At 37.5% G+C, this 16,285-nt stretch overlaps 1 protein-coding gene across 2 annotated transcripts in view; it reads right to left on the bottom strand.

The window, feature by feature from the left end:
* LOC109089987 (ephrin type-B receptor 1-B) overlaps positions 1-16,285 on the bottom strand; it is a 208,259-nt gene that overhangs the window by 15,740 nt on the left and 176,234 nt on the right. For both annotated transcript variants that reach the window (XM_042711021.1, XM_042711027.1), the window contains 5 exons: positions 13,654-13,762; positions 12,198-12,262; positions 6,830-7,015; positions 3,573-3,820; positions 1,660-1,875 (listed from right to left, as the gene is read on the bottom strand). In XM_042711021.1, coding sequence (XP_042566955.1) covers positions 1,660-1,875; positions 3,573-3,820; positions 6,830-7,015; positions 12,198-12,262; positions 13,654-13,762 — 824 coding nt within the window. The remainder of the gene's footprint in view (positions 1-1,659; positions 1,876-3,572; positions 3,821-6,829; positions 7,016-12,197; positions 12,263-13,653; positions 13,763-16,285) is intronic.

Raw genomic sequence — 16,285 nt, 5'->3', positions numbered from 1 at the left:
GGTGAGTAAACAGACAAAAGAGAGAATGAGCATGTCACATTCCACACTCCAGCATGCCAAATCACAACCCTCGGATGGGAGAGGAAGAGGAAGAGGATGAGGGCAACAGAAAGTGACAAAGAGGAGGGTGGCAGGGTGAGGGGGTGTCACACATTCAGATCCCACCTCAGTGTAAATAGATTTATTTTCCATTTTGCCGCCACTGCACTTCTCATGCTGACAGCAAGAGGGAAATCTGTGTTCAAGCTGGGAAAGTAAGGGACATTTCTTTATTTCTTCCCTTTTAATTTCACTTCCTTCTCTCTAACATCTCTTCCCGGCCCAATAACCCTCCAGTTTCAGGTGAGAAACTCTCTGGGTAGACTTTGAGTTTTAGTACAAGATTGTTATCTTCAAGTTAGACACTGTACATGAATCAACTAAAAACAAATTTTAAAAGCAAAATGTCAGAGCGACAGACAGATGTATAGGCAGACATACTTACAAATGTCTCGTCCTCAGAGTCCAGATCGTAATCTGGCTGTACTGTGTGTACAGACTAGATGTGACTCAGATATTTGGGCATTCAATTTTTCTATTCTTCTACGGACAGACAGACAGATGGAGGATGTATGGATGGGTCTAGTAAACACAGGCCAGGAAAAGCTAAAACGTGATCAAAAATGGCAAAAACCCAGGGGGTAATTAAATTTTCCCTCTATCAGTGAAGAAGACAGCGATGTCACATCAGTATCACACCCCTGTTCACACCTTTGCCGCATATTCCTGTCAATCAGCAGTCACCACGGGACATCCTGTTTGTGAATAGCATCTGTCTTTGGGGCTTAATGAGCTTTCATGCATTTTAAGAGACAAAACGTTAGCTAAATATTCCTTGTCTGTCATCTTGTCTCCTTATCATCTGCCTCACATCTCTGCTCCCCAGCGCTGAGGAACCACCCGAGTGTAAAAGATAAAATTGTTTGCTTACAATGCATGGGACATTTCTATGAGAACACAGAAGTGAATTTAAAACAAAGATGTAAACCAGGGCTGTTTCTCTCCAGTGTGGAGGAAACGGTTGACCCTGCTAAATGTGCGACTGTCGATGTACAAGCACCTCTGTCTGAAACCAGCCTGAACACAGAAATCATAACAGGGTCAGATAAGCCCAGATAATTACAAACGCAACGAATCCACGGCAGCAAAAATATCACAGTGCTCTGAATAGAGAGTCTTTAAGGAGGCAGGAGAAAATAGAATTTCATATTAATATTAAAGATCCGCAGCACAGGAGGGCTAATGATGCCCTGGATGCTTATTAATGATACATAATAGAGAATTCCAGAAGTCTGAGCACTCCATTCATGAGGCAGACTATTGAAAGTCCAGTCACTTGGCTGTGTTCAATCACATACAGAATTTAAATGCAGTTTTCCCAGGAAATGGTCATGTCCTGTCAGGGAGACAATGCACTGTTTCTTTCTGGAGGCATTTTGGGGAATAAAAGACAAAGCGGACAAGAATGAGAAAATAAAACCAAAGCTTGAGGAAATGACAGGCAATTACAAATGCTCAGTATCTGCCTTTTTAATTTTCTCAAGCAACACTGCTAAACATGGCACCTATTGGCTCCTGTTAAATGAATGGTGAGTCTAACATGCCTGGGCAAAGTCTTACCAGTGAGCTGGTGTAGGTGGGGTCAGAGGTGTCTTCCTGCAGATAACGGGACAGGCCGAAGTCCGACACCTTGCAGACGAGGTTGCTGTTGACCAGGATGTTGCGGGCAGCCAGGTCTCGGTGGACGTAATTCATCTCCGACAGGTACTTCATTCCTGCAGCAATTCCCCTCAACATCCCCACCAACTGGATCACTGTGAACTGCCCATCGTTTTGCTGTCACACAACACAACAAAAAAAAACACGGATATCACATGATGTTCACCAATACGTCAAAGCTCAACCTCAACCAAAGGAACTCCTGGTGTTAAGCTATAAACACATTTTTGGTTGTACAGTATGTGGTTAATGAAAAATATAACCATCTATTTCAATAAACTTCCCACTGTTTCAAAAAGTTTAACATGATTTTTCAAAGCAGGACTTGCTTTAGGATACATGACACTGTTTCTGGAACTAAATTCCTTTGAATCAATCAGATTTTAGGGTAAGATTAGAGTTGTGCACCGTTCAGAATTGAATTGTAAGTGCCTTTAAAATTCCAATTCAAATTGAAATGTATCAAAACAATTATTGATGCGATATATAGAGAAAAGAACAGATAGAATGATAAAATGATCAATAGATAGAATGCTAGATAGAATGACAGGTAGAACAACAGACAGAAATGACAGAACAATAGATTGATAGAATGAAAGAGAGAGACAAGACAATGGTTTCACCAGCGTCCGGCTGCACTGCACCGGCACGACCCAACCGTGATGTCATAAGCAGGTCCCCTTTGTCTGCTCTGTTTGGCCATCGCAGCGTTTACACTCAGAAAGAGGACTACTCTGACACACAAACAAACAACTGAACAAAGACACAAGGACGAAACACAAGACACAGATAATGCGTGTGTGGGTGAAATGACAGGGTATTAGACTGGGCTAAAGAGAAATGTGGTGTGGAGGAATGTCCATGAGTCATCGGTCAGACTTTCATGGAAAAACAATTAATTTCCCAGAATGCATTATACAGTATGTTATTTTTATTTATTTATATAGTTAGTTGATTGTCATTCAAGTTCCTGTGGGGTGTATGAAGCATATAAACCAAATGATCCATACCCCCCATTCTTAAGGGGTTTTCTTGGATGAACAAGAAAGAACCACGCTTGAGTTCACACCAACATTCACACCAGGATAATGAATCAAAAATTGACTTCACACAGACTCAAATCCACATTAGAAGCTCTAGTGTGAAATGGCCCAGGGTCTGGAGGTCCTTCATAAACTGCTGCTGTATCTCCACTGTACCCTTGCTCCGGCTGCAGTAGACAGTCTTTGCAATTGGTGTGAAATCAAACAGATGCAAGTCGCTCTGAGACATCAGTGTGCTTTAATCTTTTAGAAACAAGTTAATTAAAAAAATGATCATTTCATACACAGGCAGACCCTTAAATAATCTGAGATAAACAGCACCACGGATTAGATAATTGTTTTGCGAATAAAAAGAGACATAGATTTTCCTTTTCGTGGACCATTTGTGTTTAACACTCTTCATCAGTAGCTGTCTAAACCGTGTTTACAGCACACAGTGGGAGACCTTACAGTTCCTTCGAAACTTCGGTACACAGCCACCATTTTGCACAAGTGAAAGCTTTGAACCGAATGCACGATAATAAACAGGGGTGGGGGGTGTGGATCGATGGCGACGCTATTCGGATGTGGTGGATTTCTAAACCAACTTCAAAGGGCCCCTTTTATTGCGGCACCAGATCAAAGCTAGGGAGAACCAATCCATGAGACTGAAAAAAAAAAGAAAGGACTGAACATTGATTAAGCAGTGTATCTCTCCACACCAGAGGGAAAGAATGAAACGGACAGCGAGAGAGAGACACAGAGGGTGCTGGTTTTGGATGTTGCACTTACCCTAAGGAAGGAGTCGAGTGCCCCGTTCTCCATGAACTCTGTGACAATCATGACCGGTCGGCTCTTGGTGACCACACCCTCTAGGCGGATGATGTTGGGGTGGTCAAACTGCCCCATGATTGATGCTTCGGACAGAAAGTCACGCCTCTGCTTCTCAGAATAGCCCGCCTTCAGTGTTTTGATGGCAACGTAGATCTCTCGTTTTCCAGGCAGTTTCAGTCGACCCTTATACACCTCCCCGAACTCACCTTGGGCACACAAAGAGGAGGAATGGGTGAAAGACCATTAAACCCATCAAAAAACAATGACGCTTCTACTGCTGAACATCAGCTACAGAGGAAAAATCTGAATCTCTCCAATGTTATGTCATGTCTTGTTAATGAGTGAAGCTTTTAGGATATCTGAAAAGTTTTGGAATTAAACGTGGGGATAGAATGGCAGTGGTAAAAGATCCAAGCTCAGAACCAAAATACAGTAGATTCAAACTTCACAATTTGATAGATACGAATGTCTATGATCTGCCTAGAGGTGAAGAAGGAACAGTGAATCAAGATTTTGGATTCCCAAAAGCCAATGAATGTAAGTCAGATTTTAAGAAGTTTTATATATATATATATATATATATATATATATATATATATATATATATATATATATATATATATATATTGATTGCATGACAGAACTTGCATTTTTCCTTAACATCTTTGAAGTAGGTAGTAAGTAGTAAGTAGGTTTTCAGTGATTCAGTGTTTTCTGATGTAGTATGAACTAGTGTAAGCATACTCAGATGTTTTGGATAAAAATGGATTCTAATTTGCAAAACAAAACAAAATAATTCTTGGCCAATCCAAGTGTAATCTGATATTACAACTTCTAAAGCAAACAGCAACTACAAAAGCCCTAAAAGTCTCAAAGTATGATTATGAGTATCAAAGCTTAAAATTTGTATAGTAGAGCTCATGTGTGTATCTTTTCCAATTTATTCAGTATTTAGACTTTAAGTTATTTGTAGGCTGATTTCCCTAAAAATATTCTGGCAAAAACAATGGCAACTTCCTAAGCACAGTTCAACCAGTGGTGTTATCTTGGGTCTGGAATACTGTTAACCCTAGAGTACAACAACAACAACAACAACAACAAAAACCTCCATACTTATTAAAACAGTTCAGATGTGGTAAAGATGTGGTAGCTTAATAGTTAAGGATCTGGGCTGTTTACACAAAACTGCAGATCAAGTAAAGAGGATATAATTCAGGAACATTCACTGAGGTCATTCTGACCTTAAGTATGTAATCAAACCCCAGGGCTGCATAACGGGAGACTCTCCCTACTATAACTTCACTGGAAGCAACTTTAGAGCAAAAACCAAGCTTGATTATATCTGTGTGGCCCCAGAAGTGTTCTAAAATCAATAAAGCTCAAGATAAAATGAGCAAAAAATAGTAAAGGATAGAATAAAATAAAGAGAAACTTTGTCAACTTTGACTCCAGTTTTAGTGCTAAAAGATTGAGAGTATTTGTTATGATCTGTGTGAAATCCATATGAGGTGCATCAGTGGATTAACTTGAGCTGTCTGAAGCAGAGCAGACTGTGAGTCATACCACGCTTCCACCGCGTCTTGCGAAGAAGACGAAGAGAAGGGCACACAGACCCTCAGGGTGCTGTGTCAGTGAGTCCTACTTGAGTTTATGAGTAAATGTAGAGAGGTAGATGTGCTGTTCAAAACTGTCTCACAGAGATGGCTGTGTAACGATTGTGGCTTTTTACAGTCAGTTTTTTTTTGCTGTTTATTTTCAAGCCTTTGCCCATAAAGTAACAAATGCATGGAGAAAAAATCAGCAATAAACAATCAACACCCCTGCACCAATAACTTCTTCAATCTTGACAGTGGGAGACGTCTATCTTTTCCTTGGCGAGGGAAATTCTCTGACGGCTTCATTAGGATCTTAGTATAGGGTGAAAGGGTTCGATGTAGATTTTCATCCCCGGAGAGCCTGGCAGAGTCGGGCAGCCCTGGATGTCTGGCAGTATGATGAATTGGCCTCAAAGTGAGCTCGAGAACACTTTTTGTTAAAAACTTGTAATGTAGTGTTCTACATAAATTCCCTTAACATCTTTGAAGTAGTAGTTAGTAAGCTAGGTTTCAGTGATTCAGTGTTTTCTGATGTAGTATGAACTAGTGTAAGCATACTCAGATGTTTTGGATAAAAATGGATTCTAATTTGCAAAACAAAACAAAATAATTCTTGGCCAATCCAAGGTAATCTGATATTACAACTTCTAAAGCAAACAGCAACTACAAAAGCCCTAAAAGTCTCAAAGTATGATTATGAGTATCAAAGCTTAAAAATTTGTATAGTAGAGCTCATGTGTGTATCTTTTTCCAATTTATTCAGTATTTAGACTTTAAGTTATTTGTAGGCTGATTTCCCTAAAAATATTCTGGCAAAAAACAATGGCAACTTCCTAAGCCACAGTTCAACCAGTGGTGTTATCTTGGGTCTGGAATACTGTTAACCCTAGAGTACAACAACAACAACAACAACAACAAAAACCTCCATACTTATTAAAACAGTTCAGATGTGGTAAAGATGTGGTAGCTTAATAGTTAAGGATCTGGGCTGTTTACACAAAACTGCAGATCAAGTAAAGAGGATATAATTCAGGAACATTCACTGAGGTCATTCTGACCTTCAGTATGTCATCAAACCCCAGGCTGCATAACGGAGACTCTCCCTACTATAACTTCACTGGAAGCAACTTTAGAGCAAAACCAAGCTTGATTATATCTGTGTGGCCCCAGAAGTGTTCTAAAATCAATAAAGCTCAAGATAAAATGAGCAAAAATAGTAAAGGATAGAATAAAGAGAAACTTTGTCAACTTTGACTCCAGTTTTAGTGCTAAAAGATTGAGAGTATTTGTTATGATCTGTGTGAAATCCATATGAGGTGCATCAGTGGATTAACTTGAGCTGTCTGAAGCAGAGCAGACTGTGAGTCATACCACGCTTCCACCGCGTCTTGCGAAGAAGACGAAGAGAAGGGCACAGACCCTCAGGGTGCTGTGTCGTGAGTCCTACTTGAGTTTATGAGTAAATGTAGAGAGGTAGATGTGCTTCAAAACTGTCTCACAGAGATGGCTGTGTAACGATTGTGGCTTTTTACAGTCAGTTTTTTTGCTGTTTATTTTCAAGCCTTTGCCCATAAAGTAACAAATGCATGGAGAAAAATCAGCAATAAACAATCAACACACCTGCACCAATAACTTCTTCAATCTTGACAGTGGAGACGTCTATTTCCTTGGCGAATTCTCTGACGGCTTCATTAGGATCTTCATATGTGAAAGGGTCGATGTAGATTTTCATCCCCGGAGAGCCTGGCAGAGTCGGGCAGCCCATGGGTGTCTGGCAGTTGGACAGATCTGGCCTCAAAGTGAGCTCTAGAACACAACCAAATTCCACAAATCACTGAAATGCTATAAAATAGCTATTGCATGGTGTTAACAGTTTTCATTTTAATGCAGCTGTAAAAGCATTATGGTAAATCTATTTTATGATCTAAACGAAAGCAGGTCAAGTCTAAGCATGTTATTATAAACGATTTCTGTTTTAATGCATTTATTGAAGCAGTAAATAAACCAAACCAATTTAAGTGGTTAAACAAGAGGCAATCTAAAACAGAGAGAATTTTTCTGAAATATAAAAATGATTACTGCATCCATCGCCTGATGCTGATGACATCAATAGTTTATCATAAAAAACACTGAAATAAACAGGGTAGTGAATTGATTTAAATACTAAGTACAAATGATTTTCATGACAATCAGGTCCTTTAATGGTTCTGCATTATAAAATATAGTATCAAAACAGTGATGAATGTAAGTTTGTAAGCACTTAAAAGTATTCCACACAAATAATTAGGACTATTTTATGATTCATTGATTCCACTTTGAAGCTTGTCAATTTCAGTACACTTTCATTTTAATTGAAAAAACATTATCCAAAATCCCTTATTGTTTTTGATGGAAAAAAAGAAAGTCATAATATTAAGATTATTATGACATAATGACAGAATAATCAAGACATTTTCAAGTCAAGAACACTGTTTTCGATACATACACTAAATAAAAACACTTACAACAATACTTATACTGTATTATACTGTAAGCATTATTGTTTGTATTGTTTATGTGTTGTATCGTTGTGCAATTGTTAAGTGGAAATGAAATCGGAGACTTTAATCTCCAAAGCCTAGAAATAAATCTAACCTCTGTTGCTAGCCATTACAGTGTTTATTTTCTAACCTTTCTTCCCTTTTAATAACATTATGGATTTATTGCTGGTGACTATGACATCATTAAACACCAGTGGCAACACAAGACAGTTGCAGTGAAACTTTCTCTCTCTCTCTCTCTCTGCTTCTCCAATAGAGCCGAATCAAATTCTCGTCTGCCTTTATCCCCCACAGGACCTCATAAACAGATAACGCAGACACGCTATCAAACTGCTCTTCATGGCAGAAGATGAAACTTCATGTGTAAACATCAGTATGTGTGTGTGTGTGAGAGAGAGAGAGAGAGCAAGAGAGGATGCAGAAAGTAATCTCAGAGAAAAGACAGAACCAGCAACCCACACAAATAAACCAAACATTAAATGAGCACTAAAAGGAGGTGTTCATATCATATCTGCTGCCCAATAAGAAAGACACCCAAAAGCAGGTGTGGAAGCTGATGCAATCACACTGAAAGACAGGCAAGAATCACTAACGTCTGCTTCAGAAGAGGTGAGCAATGACTCGGACGCAAGAGGGTGGAGAGACCGGGGTATGTCACCCAGCGTGACAGGAAGGCCAAGAGACATTCAAGTCTTCTGGCACAATAATAATAACCCATCCAGCACTCGCTTTACTGACAGCCCTTGACTCCAGACAACAGTCTGAAATGGATCAAAATTCAACTGATTTACTGCCTTTATAAATTCTAAAAAATTTTATTATGTATGATTTGACAATGCATATTATTATAAAGAAATAAAAAATGGTTTTCATGATCTTTCATCAAAATATAATAACTTCTGCAATAGATGCTGAAATTACTTTTCTGCTTTTCTTTTGTAGCAATGTGAGCTGGAAAAAATTATATTAATAAATAAAATGACCATCAAATTGCAATAGATACTGTAAAATCAAGGCCTATCCTAATTTTTTTTTTTTTTTTTACCTAATATTCACTCAAAAATGTCTCATTATTATTGTCTCATGTTGATTTTAAAGGGTCATACCTAGAGAAATCAAATACCCCTTATTTATTTTATTTTATGTATTTATTTATTTTAATAAACAAGCTTGATCCACTATTAAAACATGGGTAAAATTAAATTATCATTAAAATTATTTATATTTATTTATTAATTTAGAATATTTATAGTATATCCATCCATCCATCCATCCATCCAACCAACCAATAAAAGAACTAGATTTTTTTTTCATTTTAAATAAATAATATTATATATTATATTTATAGCATATATAAATGTCACAACTTTTTTTTATATCTGTTGAGCTTGATCCACTAACACAAAGTAAAAAAAAAAACAAACAAAAAAAACATAATATTGATATCATTTACGCTGCAAAAAATGGCTCATTCTGAAATCTTTGTACTTCTGACATTAGTAATGCAAAAACATTAACATATCTAATCACTTTTAAATGTCAACAATGCCTAATAAGTGACCAGAAAACAAAGGAAGAAACATAAGATATGCTATTATTACTTAAACCAACACAATTAACAAGTGTTTTTAAAATGTTGTGATGTTCTTCAGTGTGTAGCACCTACAGCTCTGCAGATCCTTCAGAATGATGCTGGCATTATAAATGAAGGGTTGAAGTTTATTTTTAACAAGGTCCCTAGCCATTTCAAAGCTTTACTAACATTTTAAGTGGACTTCAGGGGAAAAATGATAAAAAGGAATCTATGAAATAAACCCTTTAACGTGAAAAAAGTCATGCAGGTCTATTAAATTATTCATTTCAAACACACGTGCACTAACCTACAGAGTGCATTAATTTTAGAAATGCAGCCTTCCTCATCAATAACCCAAATGGCAAACAGTTTATCTCCCCCTGTCCTCTGGAGTAATGCAATGTAACAGCTCCACTCATTTCTTATGGCTGAGAAAGGGAAATAAAAATATATATGTTAATATTTCATAGCCACTTGATCCGTGCGTGCCTAGAACACCAACTGCTCAGCCACTCCAGTGAACCCCAGTCCTGCAGGAGAGACAGAACTCAATTAGAGCCCAGAATGCATCACTTCCACCTGGGGCAGCAGGACACTAAGTGCAGGAGTCAAAAACCCTGAAAGACAGTGCAACAGAAACTTCTGGCCAAGCCCCTGAGGAAAAACACTTGGTCTGGTCTTGGGCTCAAATAGACCATTGTTTGTGATTATTTATTAATAGACAACATCCCACCATGCCTCAGAAATCTACAGAACTTAAAATAAAAATTACTTTCCATCCGTCCACCTGACAAAATATCAGACTTTTTTTATTTTTTATTTTATACAATAAAATATTAAAATTACATTTTCATTATTTTTATATCTATCTCTCCCTATCTATCTATCTATCTATCTATCTATCTATCTTTCTATCTATCTATCTATCCATCTATCTATCTATCCATCTATCTATCTATCTATCCATCCATCCATCCATCCATCTATCTATCTATTCCTCTATCTATTTATCTATCTATCCATCCATCTATCTATCTATCTATCTATCTATCTGCCTATCTATCCATCTATCTATCTATCTATCTATCTATCTATCCATCCATCCATCTATCTATCTATCTATCTATCTATCTATCTATCTATCTATCTATCTATCTATCTATCTATCTATCTATCTATCTATCTATCTATCTATCTATTTTTTTTATTATTTTGTTGTTTATTTATATGATGTGTTAAGCACTTTATATGATACTGAGCAGCTATTTAAATAAAGTTTTAATAGAATACGAACTGAATTCATATGCTATATAAACTCTAGGTCATTAATTTCCTGTAGCCTTTCCCATCCACTATCTCCTCTTATTTTGAATGTTGTTATTATTTCTTTGTGAATAGGAGCATCTTAATACACTGCTTGCACACGACAAACGTGACCCCTGGCCCTTCGCATTGTTTCTGAGCTTTGAAAGAACAGCTGTCTCTGATGTGTCCTGATACATAAAAGGATCTGTCTTAGGATAAGAAGCTTTGATAATATTAGCCCATTTGTGCTCTTATGTGCAGTGTCACAATGTAAGCATATTTAGATCAGATTAGTTGCATCTCACTGATCTCTTAGGTGAGAGATGCCTTCTCTCTCTCTCTCTCTCTCTCTCTCTCTCTCTCTCTCTCTCTCTCTCTCTCTCTCTCTCTCTCTCTCTCTCTCTCTCTGTCTCTCACTCTGGCATTAAAAAGCCATGCGTTATGAAGCGTACTCCATTATGACCTGCCACATTACGGCTGCCTCACTACTGCAAGGTTCTATTACGCTTTAAATCAATATTTTACACAAAACCATATTTCCATTTTATGTCCAGCATTCATTTTTCTCCATTCACAGCAATTTAAGTCTTTCAGCTCCTTAGGGTGCTCATTACAGAAAAAGAGAGAGAGAGAGAGAGAGAGAGAGAGAGAGAGAGAGAGAGAGAGAGAGAGAGGTGGGAGTTTCATTTCTAACCAGGTTCCAGCTTAGTGACTAGCACAACAGCACTGGTTGTGACTCAGCAAAACAAGGGTACAGAAATAGCTGTGACAGAACAGACAAAAAGGGAAATTTAAGACAACATGAGCTTATCTAATTCTTTTATGTCCTGCTGGAATAAGTTTGGAAGTCCTGATGAAGTTAACTTCTTTTTGCAGACACCATCTCCACACTTTCTTTAAAAAAAGTTTTATTAATGCTAATGTTGGGAAACCCAAGGATGTCTGTGACATTTTCCCCAATTATATTCATAGTGGAGTGCCCTTCGCTTTGTTTTAGCTCATATGCATTGACATTCAATACTGAATAAATTCAGATACAGTAATTATCCAAATATTTCTCCCGACAACAAGATCATGTTCTCACAGTCTCTGTTCTCTTTTCTTCTTTCTAAATTGTCTGTCTGATGTGCGAGTCTGGCTGTCACATCATTTGTTTACTTTTTCGTCTGCACTTATGTTAATTAAATTTAGCTGCGCAGATCGCCCACTGAATCCTCAGAGAGGTTGCTTACAAGGAGACAGAGAGAGAGAGAGTTCTCACTTCCTAATGAGCCTGAAGCTTCACACAGGGCTATGGGATGCATACGGGTAGGAAAAGCTTTTTAGTGTCAGCTTCTAAAAAGTGCACAGGCCTCGAGCGATCTCTCGTTCCTTTCCTCCGTTACACTGCATCCTGCAGCGTTTTCTTGTAACCTCACATCTCTCGCCTTGTTTTCCTATCTGTTTGCTTTCTCTCATATTTAAAACCCATTTCTGGATGGGTTTGCCCCAGAGGAAGAGGCGGAGCCGAGCATAAAACAAAGACATCCGTCAGCACCAACGTTCTCAGTGGTATAAGGGGTTTGCTCACCTCTTCCGGTGCTGTAGTGCTGGAGTTTGTCACTGTATACAGCCTCCTTATTGTAAGCTCGTTTCCTTTAGGGAAAGAGGGGGAAAGAGAAAAAAATTATGAAATATAGTTATTAAATGAATCTGGATTTGCTCGGTTGGCTGAATAACTGTAATGGAGCAGAGTCCGAATTATTGTGTGTATTGTGCGTTTCAGACAAGTCTGGTCCAAACTGCAGCTTATTCTGGCAAAGAACGTGCTACTCAATTAGAAAAAGATTGTATGATTGACATGTCCTGTCACAGTTTGTTTTGCTTTGTTTTGTGGGGGGGACTTTCAAAGGGTTTATGATCTAACTTTCTGTCAGACCATAAGTAAAGTCTGAAGACAATACTTTTCGTCAGGTTTGTTTGGATATAGTTGTGTCTGGTGGTTTGTAAAGGGTTTTTTGAGATCCAATTCCTTTTATTTTTGGATTAAAAGCTTGAATTGCTTACTGTTTACAGGAGTTGCATCACCTCACCCATCATTAGTGTTACCCTACAGCAAAGAACCGACTCAGATAAAGACCAATTTATCAGCATGAGCTTGTGCTTTGAGGAGAGCTAGTGGCTATCACTGGGAAAAAAAAATAAAACAATTAAATAAATAAAATAAAACCTGCTGATATGTACTATGGAATTAAATATTAAATGTTTACAATGTTATTTTTTTATGCAATTAAATAAAATATTATATAATCAATATATAACAAAATATTGAATATTTTTTTATAAGTACTAAAATGTTTAATATTAAATATATAAACAATACTGTTCAAAAGGTTGGGGTCAATAAGTGACAGTAAAGACATTTATAATGGTACAAAAGACTTCCATTTCAAAGAAATGTTCTTCAAAAAAAAATCCTGAAATAAATAAATCACATTTTTTTACAAAAATATTGCGCCACCCACAACTGTTTTGAACATTGATAATAATAAGAAATGTTTCTTGAGCAGAAAATGTGAATATTAGAATGATTTCTGAAGGATCGTGTGAGACTGAACACTGAAGTAATGACTGATGAAAATTCAGCTTTACTATCCTAAACCTAAACAACATTTTAAAATATATAAAAACAGAAAACAGTTATTTTAAAATATAATAATATTTCTCAATATTACTGTTCTACTGTCTTACAGACCTCATACTTTTAAATAGTAGAGTATTTATTAATTATTCATAACACGTTACACATTTTAGAATGTTTAAATATCTGATTTGTCAATCTTTCTGACTGTATCACTGACCAAATTATTGATACATATTTGTAGATGGCTCCATTGCAGATGATTTGAAATATTACGTTTCACATGCACTTTAAGTAAAAAGGAAGAACCAGGAACAGGTTCAGCTGGTTTGAACTAGTTCAAGGGTTTTCGTCCTTGCGAGCACATGCAACAGTCATCTGTCTGGCTCCATAATAGTGGACTCACCTGCTACAGACTATAGATATGGCCACCAGAGACACAATGAAGACCACTCCAGCCGCGGCTGAGCCCGCAATCAGTGGCAACTGCTCCCTCAGCTCCGATTTATAGTCGTCTAGACAGAGAGAGACAGGATGCATTAGGCTACAGAAATAACTGAAATGGCTGCTGCCTATAGAGATGAAACAGGGGATGAAAGAACATAAACAAAACATATCAAGAGAACCCATTCAGGGAAGTGTTTCATAGATGGCATACATTGGGGGGGTACAAAGACATACGGAAAAAGGGAAGAATAGAGATTTAAGAACTGTGAGGAGGTGTAAGCTTTGAATGAAATGGAAGAGAAGGGTGAAAGAGAGAGAGATAACAGAGTGATACAATGATAGAAAAGGAAGCGCTGAATCCCGGTGGTCAGGTAATACTAATGCCTAGCGCTGACAGATGTCAACTGAGAAAGAGCAATTGAAAAAGACAGACAGAATGAAAGGAGGGAAGGAAAAACACTTAAGGTACACAGCCGAATGACAGCGACTAGTGAAGTGTGTGTGAGTGATGTGTGCGGCCCATCAGCATGGCTAATCCTGCCGTCACAGTCTAAAAACAACAAAGAAGAGGATGGAATGGTCTTTATTGACGTTCAAATACAAACAAACCCTCGACCGGCTCCCACACATACAGGAGAACAAACATTCGTGTGGTTTGAGGAAGCTACTTTGAGATCCAGGCATGCTAAGCTACAAGCTACTCATACTTTTAAGCAGCTAAATTGCAAACTAAAGTACAAACTAAAAAAAAATGTGGCTAGCACCATAACGCTATGTAAACATAGAAGAATTAGAGAGAAAGTGGGTCTGAGAAAGCTAGCCGGGAGGAAGAAACTATAGACAGCATAAGCAAAAAAGATGTACATCATTACTTGACCGACAGACAAAAAAAAATGGCGGCTACATTTCACAGTTCTTTCACAGTTCTTGAATGTTTCTTTTTTATTCCACTAGATTTTACAATATGTTAAAATAGAAAACAGTTATTTTAAATGAATAATATTTCACAGTAATACTTTTTTTTACTGTATTTTGGATAAAAGAAATTTAAAAAGAAATCTTACCAACCCCTTACTTTTGAACAGAAGCAGTCACATTTTTTAATGTGTTGCATGTTTAGTAGATGCATTAATGGTTTTAATGGTTGTTTTGTGTTTTTCTAAAGCATGCATTTAACTCCAAACAGGCCAAACGTGGGAAGAAACAGCGTAAGACAATCAAATATAAGCAGCACAGCGTGTCCCAACTGGACTGCAAGTGCACACTGGCATAGACCAGTTTAAACCAGTGCGAAGCAAGCACGACTCATTTTAATTTACAATTTCCACACATAACGTGCATATTTTTGTGAATGAAGATGTATTAAAACATTACATACATGTATAAATATGTGTCATAGCACACTAGATGAAAAAAATAAAAATTAAAAAATTAAAATTCACACTCGTGGTTGTTTTTAGCATGCTGGTTAAATCCATAATAGCCAACAGGAAGTAGTCTAACAGTAGAGCAGTCTATGTGTGTACCGGGCTTAAACACACCTCATTTAACAGAATCATTTCCTCGTCATTACACCTGACTGTCAAAATGAGAGAGAGAGAGACAGACTCCAGGGACAGCATGTGTTATGATTCCAGAGAAGGTGTGTGTGTGCATGAGGTGGACTTCTCTCCCCCGTGAATGGTGCTAATTGTCGTAACGAATGTCGTGCCATGGCAGAATGCCAGTGGATGTACCCGTTAGCTGGCGCAGAGCGAACACGGGCACTAATTACTTTAGTGAGTATGACGGCACGGTTATGCCTGCACACACACACGCATGCAGAGTTTTGTCTTCATCAGTGTGACATCATTGTGTTCTGTCTGTATTTTCCATTTCATTTGTGTTAGTCAATACCATATTTCAACACTGCATGATGAAGAGTATGTATAAGCGTGCATGTCTGTTTGTTGAGTGCGTGTATACTGACATGACTAACTGTGTTGCATGCTTATGCATAAATTTACATGATTGATTTGTGTGTGTATTGCATGCATGTGTGTGATTTGCATGATTGATTTGAATGCATTACAAATACACAAACCCAAAACCTGCAACACATGCATGCGACAAACATACATTGACAGATAAGCACACAAAGCATTCAACTATTCAAATCACATACAAACACAGTCATACCATTCATGCAAATACACAACATGCAATGCATGCAAGCAACAAAAATAAAACACAAATCAATCATACAAATTATAACCACATCCATGCAACAAACAGACAAATGAGTCATGCAAATACACATATAACTGAACATTCAAAAAACATAACAAACTTGCAGGACATGCATGCGACATGCAAACAACCAAAACTGAAAACAAATAATTCATGCAAATCACACACACAATGAAAAAAACATAAACATACAAATCAAAAATATAATTGTGTTTGCCATGCAAATACATACACAAAACGTGCAACACATGCATCCAGCAAATATGCAACAATCAACCATGAAAACCACACCCAGATGTATTCAACAAATATGCAAATCAGCCATGCAGATACACACACACACACACACACACACACACACA

The sequence above is a fragment of the Cyprinus carpio genome, chromosome A2 (genome assembly GCF_018340385.1).
Source record: "Cyprinus carpio isolate SPL01 chromosome A2, ASM1834038v1, whole genome shotgun sequence".
Lineage (NCBI taxonomy): Eukaryota > Metazoa > Chordata > Actinopteri > Cypriniformes > Cyprinidae > Cyprinus > Cyprinus carpio.
The sequence above is the reverse complement of the archived record's forward strand: the minus strand, read 5'-3'. Positions and strand labels throughout refer to the sequence as shown.